General features: G+C 37.5%; 5 protein-coding genes across 5 annotated transcripts; 4 read left to right on the top strand and 1 right to left on the bottom strand.

The window, feature by feature from the left end:
• The first annotated feature begins 983 nt into the window (after nt 1-983).
• On the top strand, nt 984-2341 carry LOC140774532 (trans-resveratrol di-O-methyltransferase-like). Its single transcript, XM_073117562.1, has 2 exons — nt 984-1773; nt 1926-2341. The coding sequence occupies exons 1-2, from the start codon at nt 1003-1005 to the stop codon at nt 2217-2219; spliced, it is 1065 nt and encodes a 354-aa protein (XP_072973663.1). The 5' UTR covers nt 984-1002; the 3' UTR covers nt 2220-2341.
• A 2102-nt stretch (nt 2342-4443) lies between these two features.
• LOC140774758 (ras-related protein RABA1f-like) lies at nt 4444-7279 on the bottom strand. The gene is made up of 2 exons (XM_073117861.1): nt 6917-7279; nt 4444-5017 (listed from the first exon to the last, which is right to left on the bottom strand). Exons 1-2 carry the CDS (start codon nt 7132-7134, stop codon nt 4582-4584), a joined length of 654 nt encoding a protein of 217 aa, XP_072973962.1. The 5' UTR covers nt 7135-7279; the 3' UTR covers nt 4444-4581.
• Nucleotides 7280-10892: 3613 nt separating this feature from the next.
• LOC140773287 (pathogenesis-related genes transcriptional activator PTI5-like) lies at nt 10893-11378 on the top strand. Its single transcript, XM_073115764.1, has one exon. The coding sequence runs from the start codon at nt 10893-10895 to the stop codon at nt 11376-11378; it is 486 nt and encodes a 161-aa protein (XP_072971865.1).
• Nucleotides 11379-13024: 1646 nt separating this feature from the next.
• On the top strand, nt 13025-15081 carry LOC140775135 (scopoletin glucosyltransferase-like). The gene has a single exon (XM_073118397.1). It carries the CDS (start codon nt 13549-13551, stop codon nt 14965-14967), a length of 1419 nt encoding a protein of 472 aa, XP_072974498.1. The 5' UTR covers nt 13025-13548; the 3' UTR covers nt 14968-15081.
• A 3540-nt stretch (nt 15082-18621) lies between these two features.
• LOC140775136 (persulfide dioxygenase ETHE1 homolog, mitochondrial-like) lies at nt 18622-22044 on the top strand. Its single transcript, XM_073118398.1, has 9 exons — nt 18622-18961; nt 19785-19913; nt 20102-20209; nt 20465-20599; nt 21078-21119; nt 21208-21267; nt 21341-21394; nt 21611-21635; nt 21734-22044. The coding sequence occupies exons 1-9, from the start codon at nt 18698-18700 to the stop codon at nt 21820-21822; spliced, it is 906 nt and encodes a 301-aa protein (XP_072974499.1). The 5' UTR covers nt 18622-18697; the 3' UTR covers nt 21823-22044.
• Nucleotides 22045-22108: the final 64 nt, after the last annotated feature.

Here is a 22108-nt window from a genome sequence, read left to right as displayed (position 1 = left end):
GATAACGGTCAAATTTAGCTACTTCAAATGTTGTAATTTTTTATATACACTTTTCATATTGTTTTATCATTTATATAAAACTCTCGAATAAGAAAAGATATTCACATAATTTCTTTACCACAAACCAATATAATTTAATCAATCTCACCCGTTCTACTTCTACTTTAACAGTTTCGACTTCTTTCCTTAAATGCATAGATAACTTATAATCTGTATACAGTATAAATAATTATCTTTTTCTACTTCTCTTCTTTTTCTAGTGTTAAATTTTAATATATCTTAATCTCTCCTTTTTTTTCTTAACCTATTTTCTCCACGAAAATTTCTAATTTGCTGGCAAAAATTATATTTCTACATTTCTAAAGCCCCTCATTTCTTCGTCACAATCATAATCTCTTTCTATCTAAAAATAAGAATTTCAAAAACTTCCCACTAGAGCTTCTAAGGCTCCATCACGTTGTTCTCCTCCAATCTATTTTTATTAAGATGAAGTTAGCTAGGCTATTACAGCCATCTTTTGTTAGGCTATTACAATTGCCTTTTTTGTCATTTGTTGGACAATTAGTTTGTTAGCTGGCTATTTATAAAAGCTTAGATTGGCTTATTAATCGAGAAAGAATGAATACCGAATTTTTAGTTTTTCTCTCAATCACTTGTTGATTCAATAACTTTATCGTATGTAACTAAATTAGGTTTTGTAAAAAAAAAATTTATTTATTTTATCGTAGTGAAGTAGTATCCAAATAAAATATTTGAACAAAGATATTAAATTTCTTAGATTTAATATGTATTGGTATTCAAATGTAAGTTTATAATTTTAATGTGACTACGTAGATAGGAAAAATCCATAAGAAGAGTCCCGCACGTCTTGTACAGAGTGATAAGACACCTTCCTACGTAACAATTCGGATCGAATAGCTATAAAAGGAGATAAGAGTAGCCAAAAAGAAAACCATCGAACGAGCCGTGAAATTTATTATTAGTGCATAATAATTAATTAAGATGGGTAGCAACGAGTTGCTTCGAGCTCAGAACGAGCTATGGACTCGCATCTTTGGCTTCACCGACTCCATGTGCCTCAAATGCACCGTCGAGCTAGGCATCTTCGACGCCGTCCACAACCACGGCGGCTGCATCACCCTCCGGCAGCTCCTACGTGCCATCTCCGTTCCACCATCCAAGTCTTTCCACCTCAGCCGCCTCATGAGAAAGATGACGACCTCCGGCTTCTTCGCCAAGCAAAGCTCGTCGTCAGATGAGGAGGAAGAGGATATATATGTCCTCACACCTCTATCTCGCTTGCTTGTTGAGGATAAGGGAAGAACAAGCTTAGGTCCCTTGGTATTAGGACTGATTAAGCCTGTTATGCTACAGCCGTTCTCCTACCTGAGCGGTTGGTTCAAGGAGGACAAGTCGCCGACCGAGCCCACGCCGTTCAAGCTGGCTCACGGATACGACTTCTGGGCCATGCTCGGCCAGAACGTCGACGCCAGTCGTAGTTTCAACGACGCGATGGCCAGCGACACGCGGTTCACGATGGATGTTCTTGTCAAGGACCACGGCGAGGTTTTCCGGGAGATAAAATCGCTGGTCGACGTCGGAGGCGGCGTCGGCGACACCTGTAGGGCTATCGCCAGGGCCTTCCCGGGGATCAAATGCACCGTCTTGGACCTCCCTCAGGTGATAGGGGACATGAAGGAGGATGGTAACGTGGAGTTTGTCGCAGGTAATGCATTTGAGTATGTTCCACCTGCGGACGCTGTTCTTTTGAAGGTGAGTCCATATATTAGTTCGAGATGCACATTAATTTTAACTGTTCTTGGTTTCGCGCCCCATGTCAACTTATACTCGTCTACTCTGTAATTAATTTACCCATCTCGAAATTTAAGGACTTGGTTGAACGTTATATACTACTTGCGTTGCAGTTGGTCCTGCATAACTGGAGTGACGAGGACTGCGTCAAGATCCTACGGCGTTGTAAGGAGGCCATTCCCTCCAAGGAAGAAGGAGGGAAGCTGATCGTAATCGATACAGTAATTGGAAACGATGTGAATTCCGAAGAATTAGAGCTGTACTTTGACCTGGCAATGATGGTGACGTTTGGCAGCCATGAACGTGATGAGCAAGAGTGGAAGAAGATCTTCATGAAAGCAGGGTACAGCGGTTACAAGATAATGACAGTTCTAGGGATTCGATCTGTCATCGAAGTTTATCCTTGACTGCTCCTTTCGATCGACTCATACGCCCTGCACCTTTGCTAGATCGATACCTATTGAAACAAGAATAAAGAGATCACTCTACAAGTATGTAGCAAAATTACAGAATAAAATATCTATCAGTTATAAACAATTCTTTGCCATCTGGAATGGAGATTTTGAGTGTTTTGCACAAAAAGGTCGGGAAACTAAACTAAAAGTAACTTAATTAAAAACATGATCATTCCAAAGACAGCAGCATCATAATGTTAATTAGAGTCGTTTACGCACCAACATAATTAGAGTCTCTTCGATCGATCGGTTTCAGTGTATATACCTCTGGCATGCATGTCTAGTGCTTAATTACCCTCAATTGCAGCGAAAATAGAGCTAAAGAATATAATGATAGTATAATGTATAAAGGATCTGTCGAGGTAAAACACATGCATTATCCAGTGATTAATCAGCTCATCTTCGGTTGAAAACAACAAAAGGAAGATTTACAGGCCTGTAGAGACGTACACGTTATCCAGTGGTGCTCTATATCTCTCCCAATACATATATATGTATATATACGTGCGACTTAGTTTAGCAAGGTGTTCTTGGGTTAGTTTCAAATATTAGTAATTAAAGTCAACCCAACCGGGCAGAAATTCTCACCAAAGTTCTGGGTCGACAACGATTTAATTTTCTGGCATCAAGATCGGTGTTTCAAATGGCATTTTATCCTTCTGTGGTATTAATTTAAAAGATAGCTATTATCTTTTTTATTATATTCAATTAAATTAGACGCTAAATTTATAGATCCTCCTTAAATGGAGACGTTTGTGATTTCTAAATTCCGTATGTGTTTATTAGTGGATTAATATAAGCTATAATTTTACTGTCATATATTCCGGATTGTGTTCGTCCTGGAGCGATAATGACCAAATTTATCTTCTTGAACTGAAGTAATTTTTCATATACACTTTTCGTTTTTTTTTAAATTTATTTATATAGAACTCTTGAATAAGAATAAATATTCACATAAAGTTTTTAATTTGGTGACAAAAAAACCTAAAATTTCTCGTCCGTCTAAATCTCTCATTTCTTATTCACAATCATAATCTATTCCTATCCAATAACAATAACTTCAAGCATTCCCTGTCGCTCTCCTCCGTTCTCCTTTGTCGTCGTTTTTTAAATTGTAATAAGCTTTGCAATATAGGTGTAAAATTATCTTTTAGTATTATACTTAATAGTAATATTTATTATGTACGGATGCATTACAACTCATACAGTGGTGTGAAATGTAAAAAGAATACAAATTTTATGGTACATACTTTTAATACACATTAAACTAGGGAATTAATAGATACTATCTCTGTTGATCCATACTGGTAGAATTCATGGGTACATATTTCTCACAAATATTCTATGTAATCCATGTAATTATTTTAATGTAAATATACGAAAGAGAGTAATATTTATTACTGTCCCCATCTCTCCGATCGAGACAAGACCTGACGAATATAGTGTAACATACTAAAAGTCATATTATATTAAATGCGTAGCATTAATTCTTTTTCTTTACTACTTAACGAGAGCAAAATTAGAAAAGAAAATATAAAAGAGTTTGACGTGCCCTAAAAACATAAAGTGGACCTGAGTTGCAAATTCAAAAAATCAAGTGTAGGGTAAGATAAGTCAATAATATCTAAAGTAAATTTGTTTACGTCAGCAAATTTAAATAGTATGCAAAAAATATCAGAACATTCTCTTCTGAATTATTTTATTATTTAGATAGAACTCAGAAAAATATTTATATAAACTCTTTAACTAAGAAAATAAGTAACTGCATTGACACGATAATTTAAAATTATTTTTAATTCAGAAAATTTAATTCTAAAAAATTTATAGAGTATGTAAAAAATTCAGAAGTTATGTGTGGGTGTTAAAAATTTATACGATTCAATAATTTGGTTTTTCAAGGGGTTTGGATTTAGGCGAATTGGGTTTTGATCCGTTTATGACTTAAATATGCTGATATAACGAACCAACCAATCAATTACTCAAATACAATTGAGATAAAAGAATTTGGTGAGAGAAACTATTTCATGTACCAAGAAGGTCTTGTGCTAAGAAAGGAAACAATAGAAACACATTAACTGAGAAATGTGAACCAGAACAGCCTCGATGAAACAAAAAGATGGTACCAAGATATGTTAGCGCTAGTCTTTCTCCCAAAGTCAGGCAAATTCTAAACCCATGAATGAATGTTAGATATGTATTTAGCGAGAAGAATTTCTGTCAGCATCATATCAACAGCTCTCAAGAATCACAAAAGTCAGACAGCAACAAATTAAACTCCCCCCTCTAATAAGGACAATATCCTAGTTCTGTGGATCTACGCCGCTGAGCAGCAACCAGCTTTCTTCATCGCAGATACATCATCCTTGGTGCCAACGTTGATGGTCTTGCCCCTTGGAGGAGCTGCAGGGTCATCACCAATGTCAAGTGCCTTCCTGCTGACCACATGATAGATCTGAGTGAGAACCTCAGTGAATGCATTATCCACATTCATCGACTCTAGAGCGGATGTTTCCATAAAGAAGGTGTTCTCCCCCTCAGCAAAAGCTTTTGCTTCCTCTGTTGGTACCGCCCTAAGGTGGCGCAAGTCTGCCTTGTTGCCCACAAGCATGATCACAATGTTAGCATCCGTGTGATCCCTAAGCTCCTTCAACCATCTCTCAATGTTCTCGAATGTGACATGGCGTGTAACATCATAGACAAGAAGTGCTCCAACAGCTCCGCGATAGTATGCACTTGTAATTGCTCGGTATCTATTGAAACAAGAATAAAAATATCACTACACAAATTTATACCAAATTACAGAATATAAATCAGTTCGACTGTTTTTTGGTCATGTGGAATGAAGATTTTGAGTCTTTTGCATGAAAAGGTTGGAAAACTACAAGTAACTTAAAAACATGATCATTCCAAAGAAAGCAGCATCATTTGTTAGACAAATATCTGAAACTCCACATCGTACTCCATTGCAATAGTGTTCGACAGTTTTAGAGCAGTATAAGCACCAACATATGTGGATGCAGTCTCTTGAATGCTCGGAATGGACTTCATCCTCATGAGGCCTATGCAAAAATTTCAAGCTGAGCCACATATCTATCTCTATTTTCCAGTGTGCATACCTCTGGCATGTCTAGTGCTTAATCTGAATTGCAGCAAAAATAGGAGTTGTGGCCATAAAATTTTGCAAATGACATGTGCTCATTACATGTGGCAATTGCTTTGAGTGGTCTATAATTTGGGTGAGAAGTGGGGCCCATTGTCTAGTCAATTTTTATGCGGCCCATCTTCGGTTGAAAACAACAAAACAAAATTTTGACTAATACAGGCAAACCACTAAAAGAAAACAAGGTTAGTACTTGTCAATCAGGAATCTATATTCAGAGTAATTATCAGCTTTATTTTGACAATACAGTGAACACTTCAAAGCCAATGTTCTTACGACACTTAGTGGAATTGTGCTTTCTTCTCCATGCGATAAACCAGATTCACCAGACCAAAATGAAAAACAAATTATCTGCAACCAACCTGGGCACATAATTATTGAGAACATGATTAACTAGGATAAAGTTATCAGGCAACCGAGAGATGCATCGAGAGAAAAACAGTTAGTTGACTCCATATATACTTTGGGTAGACTGAATCTTACCCAAGATTTGCACAGTGTATAACCCACCGCATAGGTCACTACATGATCCACAACTAGAGAAATTACCAAAAAGATCAAAACAAGAAATGTAGCTGAGTGAGAATCTATATTCATTGTGTATGCACTTCAGAACATATGTCGACATGAAAAGCCACAGTGCAAAAGATTGAGGTTGAGAGTAGTCATTTGCATGCTAAGTCACGAACAAAGATAAAGATCAGACACTAGAATAAAAGAAGAGAATCACTCTCTCCTCTACATTCCATTTTGACGGTTTTACCTCTCTCCTCTCTGCTCTCTTCATTTACGCATCTTTTGCTCTGTCTCGCCTTTATCTCTATTTTCCATCTCTTACTCTTTGCTGTCACCAGAAAGGAACTTCTCATCCACCACCCACCTCTCTAGTTCCTACTGAAGAGAATAGACTAACAGAGAGGATGTTGGTGAATCAGCAGTTAGATGGGATCCCTCCTAAAGAGGCTACACCTAGCATCTTTGAAGAGACGCATCAGTTGAAGAAGTAATCAAACTAAAAGAATTGCTCAAATGTTTAAGCAAACTAAACAGCATCTAAAGTACAAAGATGCAAATCATGGACACTTAGGAGGATATGTAAATAAATACATGGTCAGTTTCAGCAACACTCAACAAAACATCAGGATCTCGTTATGTATTATTGTATCACGTTGATGCATACCAAAAAAGAGCGAAGTACCCTATATATCGTAAAAAACTTGCTCTGGGTAAAGTTACTGATGATGAAGACGACTAATCGTTGATCTAAGATCAAAAAGCATCAAACTTTTAGATTCCCTCTGCAACCTAGAAGAGGTTGCAAGTTTAACATCATGAAATATATAGCAACCCTTGAGCTAGCTAATTGGCATGCAAATTTAGCACGGTACTGATCCTAGTCCTACGATTATTGGTAATTTAAAAATCCAATCAAAGCACACATGAATAATCTTGAATTATGACTAGGAAGCGAGCAAGATCGATAGAGGACCTCTCTTGTCCGGCGGTGTCCCAGATCTGGGCCTTGACGACCTTGTCCTCGACTCGGATGCTGCGGGTGGCGAACTCGACGCCGATGGTGGATTTGGACTCGAGGCTGAACTCGTTGCGCGCGAACCGGGAGAGGAGGTTCGACTTCCCCACCCCGGAGTCACCGATGAGAACTACCTTGAAGAGGTAATCGTAGTCATCGTCCGCCCTATACGCCATCCTTGACCACCGCCCACCTCCGGTGATCGGATCGCAAAAGCTCCAATCTAGGGTATCCCCTTGCGATCTTTTCGGCCTCCGCGATGAGAGAGAGAGAGATAGAGAAAGAGAGAGAGAAAGAGAGGTGAGGGGGAACGGTGGTTGTTCGTGTGTCCGGGATCCCGTAACGGATTAAGGCGCACGTGCGGTCGACATGACGACAGATACCCCTCTCTTCCTGGATCGGATTCTATACCGCATGCACAAAAAGTGTGCTTGCGGCGGAGAGAGAAAAAAAAGAAAAAAAGAAAAAGAATTATAAAAGTTGATAGCGTAACAGCTTTTAGCAAGTAATCATTATATATAATTGGGGAAATTTTTAGGACTGTTTTAAAAAATGAATAATTATTGTAATTATTATATACGACGAATAAAAAATATGGGAAAAAGTATCTATCTCTCTATATAATAAAAAGCGCAATAAGAACATAATAAATAATATAATTATCTTTTTCCCTGCTTTCTATCTAATAACACACTAAAAACGAAGTTTCCTCATATTTTGGATGGTGATAGCTAAAATAGTGTTGTCCGAGAACATAACATGGGTGATTAAACTAAAACCTTTATTCTTTAGTTACTATACTAACACAAAGAGAATTATATTGTAATAAGCTTATATTTATTTCATATTAGAGCATCTCCATATTTGAAGCCCAAAGACTCTATATTTGGCTCCAAAAATGGAGCAAGAGCCCGGTGAACTCCAATACACCGGGCTCCATATATATTAAAATAATAATATAATATATATTATTATATTAATTATTTTAAATTATTTAATAGATCATCTTAACATTATTATTTTTTAATAAAAAATATATGGTTAGAAAACTCTCATCGAGATCTTTAAAATAAGACTAATATTCAATAGTTTCAGAAGTAATTTTAAATTACATATTTTTTAATTAAACGCGTCGAAATTACATTACATGTATTTCATGTTTGATGTATTTCATATCTAATATATTTTAATTTTTAATATTTACATCGGGAATAATTTTGAGTAATTATATTTTAAGACACATAATTTATTAGACTCATTTTTATAAATAATAAAAAAATTAAAATTTAAATTAACTCAAAAATAATTTAATAAAAATCAATTAGTAAAACTAATTATATACTCAGTTTAACTAACTAAATTATTTAATAAAAGATACAAATAAAATTAAAATTATTGAATATAATAATTATTTAGTAATTTTGGTATTTTTAAAAAGTTGAAATAACAAATAGAGTCAGACTCCATTTTCATGGTGGGGCTCCACTATTCCTAGCTTCAAATTTCGAATTTGGAGCCCGATTGGAGTTGCTATAAGTAAACCCACCCTTAATATATAAATAAATAATAACTAATCTTAATACTAGTCTATTCTCTTTTCCCATTTTTCAATTAATATTTGTATATTCACCGATTATTATTTCATCCTTAAACACTTATCACTTTAATTAACTATTATATTGATCATTCTCCTTACCATTTTTCTTTCTCTTCCCTGTCATCTCATCATTCATCCATTTTAATTATTTGCTAGATATATCTATTTTTATGTCATATCAAATATAATAATTATACTATTATACTGGTTTATAATCAAACATGGTAGTAACCTAAACTATTATAAGCTCTCCTATGCAAATTTAAAAAATAAACATAGGTAAAGTATGTATATCAATCCTATGAGGCACTCAAGCTTTGCTAATTATTATGGACTCAGCTATAGTAAGTTTATTTGTGATAATGATAATGGCTGCTTCAATAGTGTAAGCGGTGGAAACGAAAAGGGATCATTTGGAATGAAAGAGCTAAAAAGAGAGAGAAAGATTGTTGGCCTTAAAGAAAAAGGGGAATCAAATCGATGGATGCAGAGAAAAGAAGTAGCCAACAGTTACGATTTAAGGATAAGGGAAAAGATAGTTGGCTTGCCTGGTTAGAGGGATCAGCAATTTAGAAAGAATGGGAGGGTGTCGGCTTGACGACATAAGCCTTGGTTTGAAGGAGAAGACAAAAATGTCAATCTAAGTAGATGCATCCTAAATATATAGAGACTAGCTAAAATTATTTAAATTATCTTAACATAAATGACCTTGACATCAGGTGTTTTGAACACCATTTGGACGTCATTACATGAAGATTGCTCTCAAACTAAGGCGTTCGAATGTCGTTAGACGAGGCGTTGAAACACTTCGATAAAAAATTGCTCCTAGATTAGATTGTTCGAACGCTTCAATGAAAATTGCTTTCGAATTGGAGCATTTAATCGCCTTGACGTTTTGCTATTCTAGAATTACAGTGTTCGAACGCGGTTGGCCGGACATTCAAGATATATCTCGATTAAAAACTGCTTTTATGTTTCAGAGTTGAATTAATAGAACATTAACTAGATTTAAAGAATATTTATGCAAAAAGGAGAAACTCATATAAAAGAAAGTCAAAATGCCAATATCAACTTTTTGATGGATGGAAAACATTGGTAAAGTTGGTAGATATAAAGACTCTTTGAATTATTTAAAAAATAATAATAAAAAGAAACGCTCGAAGAAGTACAGCTCACGAAATTAATTAATCCGGGGACCGCGGCGCGTGGATGGTTCCAGAAGGTTGAATCTGGTGGGCCCCAGTAATAGAAAAATGACCTTTAAAACTGACCCCGGGGCCCCACTGTTCCTTTGATAATCTCATCATGGCTGAGCTCATCCGGTCTATTTTTTAAAGCGCCACCGGGGTGGACCGGGAGAAGTTGGTAGCTACTTTGCACGTGGCACTTGCAAATCCGAGTACCAATGAGTGGAATATATAGTTTCTAGAGACTCAACTCTATTTAGTTTAAGTAGCGGGATGGTGAAGTTGTTAGGCTTAGTTGGCAGAGTGGAAGACTGATCTGAGCAGGTTATTAAATCTACGTAATTAACTCTAGAATAATAGTGACACATGCATGTGGCATAACTCGAAGCTTCTTTTATCGAACTTAAGATTCTGAATCAATCCACGAGTTCACATACGATATCACAACAGGAGACCATTTAAAATAAGGATAACGAATCAAATTCTATATTTTATTTATTTTTATAATTCACCCATCGTTCTTAAAATATTTTAAAATACAAATGCATCATTCTTCCTCCTCTACCGATCTTGCTTTAACGGAAGGTTCACGAGAAGATGGAGCTCTTAGTCCTCTTCTTCTACCTCCATTTAATAATCATATAATTAGTTTTTGACTGATTTATTAGATGATTATTAATCGGAGAAAGATGAAAAAAGAATGAATGAATGAAAAAGATAATAATAATTAGATATTTAAAATTATTTTATATATTATAATAAAATATCGGAGAGTTAGTGAGAGAGATGAACCGTTTATATTTAATAGGTGAATAATAGGTTTCATATAACAAAGAAAAGAATAGATATAACAATCGCTTGATTGCCAAAATAGCAAGAGGAGCTATATAAATAATTCCGCATACTAATCTTCCTCCATAGATGCAAAGCTAATTTGTCGAAGGCTTTGAAGTTTCAAGATTCTCAAATCTAAAGTAATGCTTTCTACGATTTGGTCTCCTCCTCCATTTAATTTCTCCGTGCCAGAACTCAAATTCCAACACGTCTCTCCAAGTTCACATTTGTCTACGCATATGTAAACTTGCGGGTCCCGAAGAGATGGCATAAAATACCAGCCCCTTTGGGAACAAACGTCGAACAGATTGTAGGCATGTCTTCCCACACATACCTTCCCCTCAACGAGGACGACTCCCAAGACATGGTCCTCTTCGAGGTCCTCCGCGAGGCCTCCGTCATGGCCGCGGCGAAGGTGGCGCCAGCGCCGCCTCCGCCATTCTCCCCGGCGTCCGGCCACGTGGGCAAGAAGCCGCATCGCTACCGGGGGGTCCGGCGGCGGCCCTGGGGGAAATTTGCGGCGGAGATACGCGACTCGACGCGGCACGGCGCGCGGCTTTGGCTCGGGACGTTCGACACCGCGGAGCAGGCGGCCTTGGCCTACGACCGCGCCGCTTTCCGGATGAGGGGGGCGAAGGCGATGCTCAATTTCCCGGCGACGTTTAAAAATGGCGGCGGAGATGGGGGAACGGTGGAGTTGCGGGAGTTGGGTACGGGTTGTTTGGAGAAATTACTGAGAGAGTCGGAAGCGGTGGGTAAGGGAGCAAAGAGGGCTCGGAGTAGCAGCTCAACGTTATTATGATTAATTGGTCAGGTAGAAGATTGGGGAGCAAGATTTGTGTGTGTTTAGAATTTGATACATAGATTGTATATAATATATTAGTACTGCATTAGTTTCGAGCATGCTATAAATTTAGGATAGTTTAAAAACAAAGAAGAAGCAGAAGAAGAATAATGGCAATTTCGGACAAGATTTTGACGGACGCCATGTGGCAGTATAGAAATAATAAGATTACTGTTGGCAATCTCAAGTGCGTAATTGAGAGGATTGTTGAAACTGAGTTCTCTCCAGCACTGGAAGTTCCAGAATCAACCAAGCACTGGGTGCACAGGAAGCTTCTTTAACTGGAGAAGCAGTGAAGTCCGGTGACTAGATACTATATAACTGGCTTATGTCGGCTTGCGTCAAACTCCGGTCTTAAGAATGCTTTATTCCGAACTCAATGTTAGTAATGAAGGCCAGAACTTGCGTGAGGTTTCTGCGAGTGGCCTACGGAGGGTTCAATTTGTATTCCATTTTCTTGTAGTTATTGTTCTTCAGCTTGAATGCTGTTGTTGAATGAATTCAGTTGCAACGACTGAAGGTAGACTTGTCTTCTCTTTTCCAACGAACGCACTGTAAGTGTTTGTACAAATTACAGCGAGACAATAGTCAGAATCCCATTGCGATTCCTTTAGAGATTATACCGCTAGTGAACATGTTATACAACGCAGGTGGGGACTGTGAGTTCATAAACACCATCTCGGATGAAAATATAATATAATTTAAGTAATTGATGATAGAGAACCAACTATATAGTGGGGAAGAGGTGAGTGATTTTAAGAATAGTACTTTAGTTGATTCTGCTAAATTAATTTTTTACTCCTTGATTCTCACAGCTTGTTAGTTGATTTTGATGTAAATATAATGAAGGAAAATGAATTGAGCTCTAACATCCAGGGTGTTATTACTCAGATAATCCTGCTAACTGCATCATAAAGCATCACCTATCATTTCCTCCTTTTTTTTTATGTACAGGAATATGATGCATCGTATATTTGTTCTGCTTTCATGTAAACATCAGCAGCATGGATGCTGATATAAATAGACATATACCATCATCATTTGCTTGGGACACCCACATTTAACTCCTGACAAAGAAAATTTGGAGCAAAAAGGTATGTGTATGACGTACCCTGGAAACTAATATAGATATTGCAAACTGCTACCTAATTTATGCTCAAATATATAAAAGATTTAGTATGAGTGTTTGCTTTACCAAATTCACCACCTAATATATGCTGAAATATATAAAAGATGTAATATGAGTGTTTGCTTTACCAAATTCACTACCTAATATATGCTCAAACTTGGCATACAGATAAGAAAAGAATTTAGATCAAAATCTTAATAACATGTAACCTACTTTTATAGCTGAATATGTATCTTATAACATCAAAAATCTCATTAACGTGTAACCTATTGGTCTGTCAAATGTATCTTGCATTCCTTATAGCAAAGAAGACAGCAGATTTTCCAAGTTGTCACTACCAAGATCTTGTATCCCCACAAGATCTTGTAACAGCACATGTAACAGCTGTGATTTACCTCACTGCAGCCATTAGCAGATTCAGAGATGTGGGTATTGAAGCATAGCAGGTATGGAATTAATTCCGAAATTATTAGAGAGGAACTCCCACAGCCATTATTTAAGAGAATGATTACATCAATCAGCTCCTCCCATCTTTCTCCACACATAGATATCCATCTTGACAGGCTTGGAAACCCTTCTAGGACTGCATGCCGCCCTTCCAGATGAGGCAGTCATCCCAAGCTCAGGAAAATCCCTAGCAATGAAACCAGCCCAAACCTATACCAGAATAATGCCATGCTCTTCAGACTTACTTCAATTTGTTACCCATGATGCTGGTGATGGTTAAAATCAGAAAAAGAAGAAGTAAAAAATAGGAGCTAGGGCCTAGGGGCAAGAAGATAGTGCTATATAATAATATACTGTTGGATGTTTGTTTAATATGGCACTGTTATATATCCCTGTTTAATAAACAACCCAAAGTTTCCCACCAATAAGGCAATAAATACCCACGTTCTAGTTAGTAGTTATATATAATAATAATATACCGTTCTACTTCTTGTACAACACTACTGCTTCTGCTCCTTTTCGATCTCTTCTAACTCGATCTCGATTTGCCCGATGGGTTCGCTCACCTCCTCCTCCTCCTCCTCCGATGGGCCCCTACACATCGCCTTCCTCCCTTTGATGAACCCTGGTAACACCATCCCTGCCGTGGACCTCGCACGCCACCTCGCTTGCCGAGGCGTTCGCTCCACAGTCATCACAACCCCCTCCAACGCCGCCGCCGTCGCCTCCACCGTCTCCACTTCCGCCGCCCTTGGCCACCCCATTTCCCTGCTCACCATCCCCTTCCCCTCGTCCTCTCTCACCGGTCTCCCCCCTCACATCGACGACCTCACTGCCGTCCCCCACGACCTCTTCCTCCCCACCGTCATCTCTCTCCGCCACCTTGCCGCAGACCTCTCCGCCCTCCTCTCCTCCCTCCGCCCCCACGCCCTCATCTCCCACGCCCTCCTCCCCTTCTCCGCCACCGTCGCCGCAGACCTTGGCATCTCCCGCGTCATCTTTCAGGGCGATGGAGCCTTCTCCAGAGCCGTCTTCTCCTCCCTCGGCCGCTACTTCCCCTTTCCGGAGTCCTTCACCGTCTCCCATCTCCCTCATCCCATCCAGATCTACCGCGATTGCCTCCCGGAGATGCTAAACAGCCGGCCATTGCTCCAGAGCATCGGCGAAGCCGAGAAGATCAGCACGGGCATTTTGGTGAACACCTTCCACGGGATGGAGCCGGACTACGTCGACGAGCTGAAGTGCAGGAAGCCAACGTGGTGCTTCGGCCCCGTGTGTCTCCTGAACCCGGCGATGCGCGGCGGATCGCCGGAGGAGCGAGATCGGATCTTGGGATTCCTCGATCGGCAACCGACCGGATCTGTCATCTACGTGTGCTTCGGAAGCATGTGCCGGTTTGGTGCGAAGCAGCTGGAGGAGATCGCAAAAGGTCTAGAAGCTTCTGGAAGGGGCTTCCTCTGGGTGGTGAAGAAAGGGTTGGGGTGGAGGCCGGAGGAGGGGTTTGAGGTGAGGACGAAGGGGAGGGGACTGGTGGTGGTGGGTTGGGCCCCGCAGGTGGAGGTGTTGGGACACGTGGCGGTGGGGTGGTTCGTGACGCACTGCGGGTGGAACTCGATCCAGGAGGCGGCGTGCGCCGGGAAGCCGATGGTGACTTGGCCGCTGGGGCAGGACCAGAACGTGAACGCGGAGATGGTGGTGGAGGTGATGGGGGCGGGGGTGAGGATGTGGGAGGGGCCGGGAAAGAAGGACGACGACGGGGCGGCGGTGATGGCGGAGGAGGTGGCGGAGATAATAGGGAAGGTTACGGGCGGGGATTGGGAAGCGGCGGAGAAGGCGAAGGAGAGGGCGACGGAGTACAAGGAGACGGCGAGGGCGGCGGTGGAGGAAGGGGGGTCGACTTACGAGGACCTTACGAGGTTGATACAGGAGCTGGACATGCGGCGGAAAGAAGTGAGGAAGACAGAGGAGTGAAGTGGACTTCGGATACGGATCCTATAGATTTCGGATACGGATCCGATCTTTAACCTGTATCCAATCTTAAATAAATTATGATTTTTTTATTTTTCAATCTTCTCATTGCTCCTAATAAACCATTATGGTTAATTTTATAAGACTAACATTTATCTTATGTTCTCTGGTCTATATATTCCATACAAATGACACTCCAATGTGAAAATTCATAAGCACTCTAATTAAACATTTCAGATTTAAATTGTATGGTTTGAACAAACTTTACCCAGAAAGTTCAAAGTGAGACCAGTGCAAATATCTAGTAGAAGAAATAGGAACTTTTGAAAGAATATGATATAAAATAATAACAATGCTAGAAGATTACATCAATATCATGCTACATGTGAATATTTATTAAACAGTTTGTATTATTTGGATATTCAGCTGTCAGACTCAATATTAGTGAACATAAATCTTTACAAATTTTGAAAGCTATAACAAAATTGAAGAAGAGAATCATTAAATGAATCTTTTATAATTTTACTGGAAAATAATTCATGTAATTGGTCTTCACACGCATTACTCCCAATAGCAAAAATATCAAATATAAAAAATGACAAAAATTCTAAAGAAATCAATACTTCCCAAAAGAAATTTATATTTGCACAATTAGAAATTTAAGAGATTCCTCTAGACTAGGCTCAGTGGCGGCGGTAGAGATTTTGGGAAGCTTAGCTTCCAATTGTAATAAATGAGAGTTTGGAAGTGGGAGTGGTAGTGCATCAATCTATTTTTAATGCTGTAATATTTATTTTTTAAATAAATATTGAAAATAACTATATTACATAATACTTGTGATTTGTGAATTACATATCTTCATATTTTTAATCCCGATATAAATATTAGACGAGTAGTAAATTTTAAGATAATATTCTAATTAAATGGATATGAAACAGTAAATAATCATGTATTAAACCAAGAGGTCACAAAAACTCAACTCAAAAACAAAATATAAACAAACATGAAATTCTATTTCCATGAAAACAAATAGAACAAACAGAAAAACGCTCCAATTTACTACTAGTAATCCAAATTTTTTCAACAATTTAAGCTTAGAATAATAAGCTTTCCGAATGCAACACTAAGGTAGCATTTGGCGGGTGAAGATAGAGAGGGGGTTAAGAGTTTGAAAGGTTTTGCGGGTGATGCTGATGAAGATGGATAAAGATCAGACTAACTTATATAAGACCGTATTTGAATCTTATAATAAAAAAACCTTCATTCATATTTTTGTTTCAAATTCAAAACGGGTAGCAGATAATGAGTCGAACCGATGTTAATCCGATCTATTTTCACCCATAATTATATCCTCTTCCTCTCCAAACAGGCATATGGGATGAAATCCACCCTCTTAAATACAAATCTCACTTCCATGTTCTCTCTTCCTTCTTGTTTCCCTCTTTGAATACAAGCCACCCACCTCCATCAGTCATTGAATTTCTCTATCTAAATAATGGCCTCAGGTAATTAAAAAGGCTCATATATTTATGAATATGTTTGATAGCCTTAAATTCTAATTGAATTGGTTTAACTAAGACACTGTTTCTTTAGTCTTACAGAAAAAAGAAATATTCCCTTTCTTCAATCTTATAGTAAATACGGGTATACATTGATATTATTCTCATCCGGAATGATAACTTTCTTTTCTTCTCAATGATGTTCATCCAAATATTAGTATTTATGCCACTTGAAAGGAAGAAATGAAATATCAAATAAGAGAAAGTCTCTCCCATCCTTCGCCACTTAGTCCGGTGATAATTAATAATGCACATAGATGATGTTATTATTAGCACTAAGCATGCTACACGACTTGGTATGGTTATCGTAAGGCCCACCACTCTTCTGAATTCTACTCCTATATTTCTGTAATATTTATATTTTAAAATTAAGTCTTATTTTTAAATTTAATTTAATCCTAAATCAAATTTAATCGGAGTTAAAATTTAGCTTAAATTGATTAAGACTTAAAATCACTTATTATCGGCTCATTTAGATTGAAGCTCAAAATTAGTTTGAATTAAAATCATTTCAATTCAAACTTAATCACAAATCTAAAATTTATCAAGCTCAGTTCAATTACACCCGCTACACATGACTTAGAAGGGGCAGCTACAATTTTGTGGGCCATAATAGTATGTTAAAAAATATATATATATATATATATATTCAACCATCTATATATATATTTTTAAAGTTTGAAATGAACCTAACTCAGTGAACAAAATCCAAACACATGAATCTTTGTATATAATACAACATAACAAGCCACCAATCAAAAGGATGGTTGGTTTCTCTTGGTCTTCAGACTGCCTTTGCTAAACTTACTCTCTTTTCTCTCTATTTTTATAAGTGTTGCAAAGCATGCACCTTAGCTTATTTATTGAGATATAAGACAAGTCCACTTATCTAGTCTTAAGGATATATTAATTTTTGTCACCAAGCAAAGTTTTAGTGATAAAAATAATTACTTCCACTGATTAATTACCTAAAAGTGGATTTGGCTCGATATCATAGCTTCTGGATCATGTGGAGATTAGGATTAATGTTGCCCATCAAAAAGGTGAAAAAATTTAGGATTTTCTTTTACCTTTCCCAGTTTATTACCTACAATAAAGACCCAAAAAAAAAAAATGCAAGTAACTTGTCTTTTTAAAGTTTTTTATTCACTTTGATCTATTGAATTATTAATGTTTTTTATATATACTTTCTAATTTTTTTTTGTTAATTATATACACTCTCTAAACTAATTAAAAAAAAACACTTTTGAACTAAAGAAAAGTATATGAATATCAAAGTCAAATTCTTTTTACCTCAGCGAATGTATGCAATAAAAAAATTCAGAGAGTATATATAATAGTTCATGAGTCTAATTAAAATTATCTTACTTTGACAAAAAAATGTAGTGAATATTTGCAGCAATCTAAACAACAACAGAATAATTACAAGGCGATGTATAAATAAAGCTAGAAATTGAATGATGATCTTTTGATATACTATAATAAAATAAGTCATCATGTTTAAGAAGAAGAAGGAGAATGAGAAGAAAATATACGCTATAGTTAAAATACAATCTAGTTGTCATAAACTTAAGCTTTTTTAATATTTTGATAAGTCCGCACAACACTTCAACTTCTTTATAAGATAAGATAAACCTTAAAATAAAATCAGTATATAAGTAAGAAAAAAAAATTCATCACTAACATTTAGAAAAAAAACTTTCTCGATAAAGTCTCTCTTTTTTTTTTAATATTTTGCAAGTAGTAGTTTCATGCACTTCTTATATAGAAAAAAAAATCTTAACTATTAAATTAACGTAACAAATGTGTCGTCATCTTTTATTTTTTATTATTTTAATAATAAATAAACTCGAGTTATCTAATTAACGTAGTGTACCTTGGGGGTATAGCTAATAGCTTAGCCGTTTATATTGCTTTCATCGATCAGCGCACAATAAAATAACTTTATCATCACTTGTATGCTTTACATTGTCCAATCCAATCCCCTACTAGTAGGGTCCCGCCATTTCCTCCGAACCGCGCAATTCCAAAAACGCCACTCGCCACTCGCCACTCGCCACGCTTCTCTGGCCTTTTCCTTTGCTAATCTAAGGCTAAACCCAAATTAGCCTTTCTATTCTTATATGCTAACATTAGAGGAGGGAAGCCTTCCTCCTTGAATAAATCCAACGAAAATGCTCCCGCTTCGATTTCTCCGTTGCTCTCTTGGCAATACTTGGCTCTCTTCCTTCTCCTTTCACACCGCTCGATCCATACCGGCTTCTTCCCTTCCCTTCTCGAGCCACTCCAAGCTTCGATTTGGGGCCATGGCGGCGTACAGCACCGAGACGGCGGGGTCGCTGTCGCACAGGCTTCTCTTTCGGCAGCTCTTTGAGAAGGAATCATCCACCTACACCTACCTCCTCGCTGATCTCGGCCATCCCGATAAGCCCGCGGTGGTGAGGCTTCCATTTGCTTAAAAACCGACTTGGTGTTATCTCCTTTTGTGCTCAAATTTATGTTTCTTTTTTGTTGCTAGTTGTTTCCAATCGGATTACGTGTTGCACTTGGTTTGAAATTTAATTGTTTAGTAATGATACGTACCATTGGATTGTTATCTGGCTCTCTCTATTTGGATCAAAGACAACTCGTCTAAGAAATTATGTATAAAATGAGAAAGCAATGCCACTAACTTTTCAGACTCAATAAATGCGCATCCGGTGGTTTCTTAGTCATGCTGGCTTGAGAGTTTAGATGTTAGACATGGACGGATGGCATGGCATTTACTTTTTTAGATGTTGATTTCCGTCTACCGTACATGATTAAAAATATAAGAGCAGTTGTCGAATGATCAGAGTTGAGTAGGTTGATGGTTTCCAGTGACATCAATTTGCAAACATTGCCAACATTCGTATTTCCCTCTACAAGCTTACTGGTTTATGATTACATTGAATATGTTTGCCAAATAATTTTGTATGACGAAGATGATCGCAAAGAAAGGCTTTTGACAAGGGGCATATACACATATGTATTGTACATATTCATTCATGCAATTTTTTGCTCCCTTCTCCCTCCTAAGAAAGATATAATGAAAAATAAAAGATATGTTCTATTTGTCTTGGATACACTGTCGCAAGGGCAATCATAGGCAGAGTCATAGGAGTTACTTATCTTGATCTCAGTTATCAGAAAAGGAAAATAGAAAAGTATTTCTCTGCTGAAGTTTAAATTGTCCAGTGGTAGTCTTCTCACTTGCTAATTTATGACTATTTCTTTGAACAGTTGGTTGACCCAGTAGACAAAACAGTTGACAGGGATCTAACTCTTGTTAAAGAATTGGGGTTGAGGCTCATCTATGCCATGAACACTCATGTGCATGCTGATCATATTACTGGAACAGGCATCCTAAAGGTGGGTGGTCTTTTCCTTTCCTTAGTCTATTCCATGGATATTTCATATACAGTAGGAATTATTATTGTACAAGTAATCAAGATGTTTATTCAGTCAGAACTTTTTCTACTCGTCTCTTTTTATGTGCATATTCCTTCTCTTTTGCAAAAGCGAACTGACTTGATGAAAGTGGAAATTATTACTCTCAGGGTAAGATGCCAGGTGTGAAGTCAGTCATTTCAAAAGCCAGTACTGCAAAAGCAGATCATGTGGTTGAACATGGTGACAAAGTATATTTTGGCAATCTTTTTCTTGAGGTAGATCCACATTGCTTTTCGATATGTTCTAAATAATTGGGGAGTCATAATATATATTTTTTTAAACTATCTTGTCAAACATTATCACGGTCTAAGAATTGTAGTATCTCCTCTGGGCTTTCACTAACTGATAAACTATCTCATGGAAGATCCTTATTTTATTTTTTGGAATTAAAACTGCAAAAATAATCATGATATGTTTTACGAAGCAAGTTTAATTGTACTATTGGTATCTATGAACACATAATTTTGCAGGTGCGTGCTACTCCAGGTCATACTTCGGGTTGTGTTACATATGTAACAGGTGATGGTCCTGATCAGCCTCATCTTAGAATGGCTTTCACTGGTGATGCTCTACTAATTCGTGGTTGTGGAAGGACAGATTTCCAGGTAAAGTTATTGGCAAGCATTATGAAGCATTTAGCAGTCAGTAACTTTGAGGAGAGTAAAAAATTAATATTAAACATGTACATGGTAGGCCATCATGATAGGCAGAGAAGGCAAGGCATAAGGTAACTAGGCTTTTGAGGAATGCATATACACAAACAGATCAGCAGCAAACATGCAAGATTGGCTTTGCACCTAATCAAATGACCTATCACTAGCTTGAGTCAGAAAATTCATTCAAGTTTGTTACTTGGATATGCTGGGTTTTAGGTCGAAGCTCAATATACATCTTGATCTTCAAAAATTTCAATTCTGAGATATTCTTCATAGTAGATTGGCTCGAATGTGATAGTTAATCCAGCTAAATTTAAATGGTTGTTGTTGTTGTTGTTGTCATCCTCTCCTAGCAGTTTGAATCTGATATTTTCTGCATCTACATCTCTTTCCAAAATTGAGCTTCAAAATGTGTGTTGTCTTACAGGGAGGAAGTTCATGCCAGCTGTACGATTCAGTGCATTCACAGGCAAGCAAATGAGATATCTTTGACCAACTTTAAGATGGCAAAAGCAGATTGCTGATATATCATTGTAAGATGACTTTTTCATATGCAGATATTCACATTGCCGAAAGATACCCTAATATATCCTGCTCATGATTACAAAGGCTTCTCAGTAAGTTATATTTTTGGTATCTCAGTATAATTATTTCTTCTATCTATGACATAAATTTAACTTCTGTTTTCAGGTCAGCACAGTTGGAGAGGAGATGCTCTACAATCCCCGGTTGACAAAGGATGAGGTAATTGTTACACAACTTGCTGCTTTTCTTACCCAAGATATTTTTTGGTGAAATGAACAATATAGAGCTTTATAGACAAGTTGAAAATGTGGCGTGTGAAATGTAATAGACTTCAAACACATGGAACTTAGTTTAAGTTTCCTATGATAATAATTGGTATCTTTTCTAACCATCAACTAATTAATGTTCTTTGGCCTGGATACTGTTCATTTGTAGGAGACATTCAAGAGCATCATGGAGAGTGAGTGATTGGCTCTTATTCTGAACACTGTGATGTAATTTCTCACCATTTATTGTGGTCAAAATCATAAGCCCTCATATGTATTTCTTCTTGCACAGATCTGCAATTGGCTTATCCAAAGATGATGGACATAGCGGTGCCCGCAAATTTTGTTTGTGGACTGCAAGATCAATCTACAACAGCCTAACATGTTTGATCCAAATCTAGCCAAGTTCTGCTCTTGCAGAGATATGAATAATCGAGCAGGAAGCTTTCTCATACATCTCTTCGTTGTTTGGCATCCAAGTTTGGTAGTATTATCCCCACAATAAGTGCAACCATGTAAACATTGAAGTTACTGCAGTATCCTTGACAGATCTATCATCTGTACTATATATATATATATATATAGCTGTGACATTATGTGCTCTGCAAGCTCTCAAAATTTAGCTGAATTATATTATTGGTAGGTTTGTTTGTCAACATTACTATTA

Source organism: Typha angustifolia, chromosome 13 (genome assembly GCF_048772165.1).
Source record: "Typha angustifolia cultivar Huaian chromosome 13, ASM4877216v1, whole genome shotgun sequence".
In the NCBI taxonomy this organism is placed as follows: domain Eukaryota; kingdom Viridiplantae; phylum Streptophyta; class Magnoliopsida; order Poales; family Typhaceae; genus Typha; species Typha angustifolia.
The sequence above is the reverse complement of the archived record's forward strand: the minus strand, read 5'-3'. Positions and strand labels throughout refer to the sequence as shown.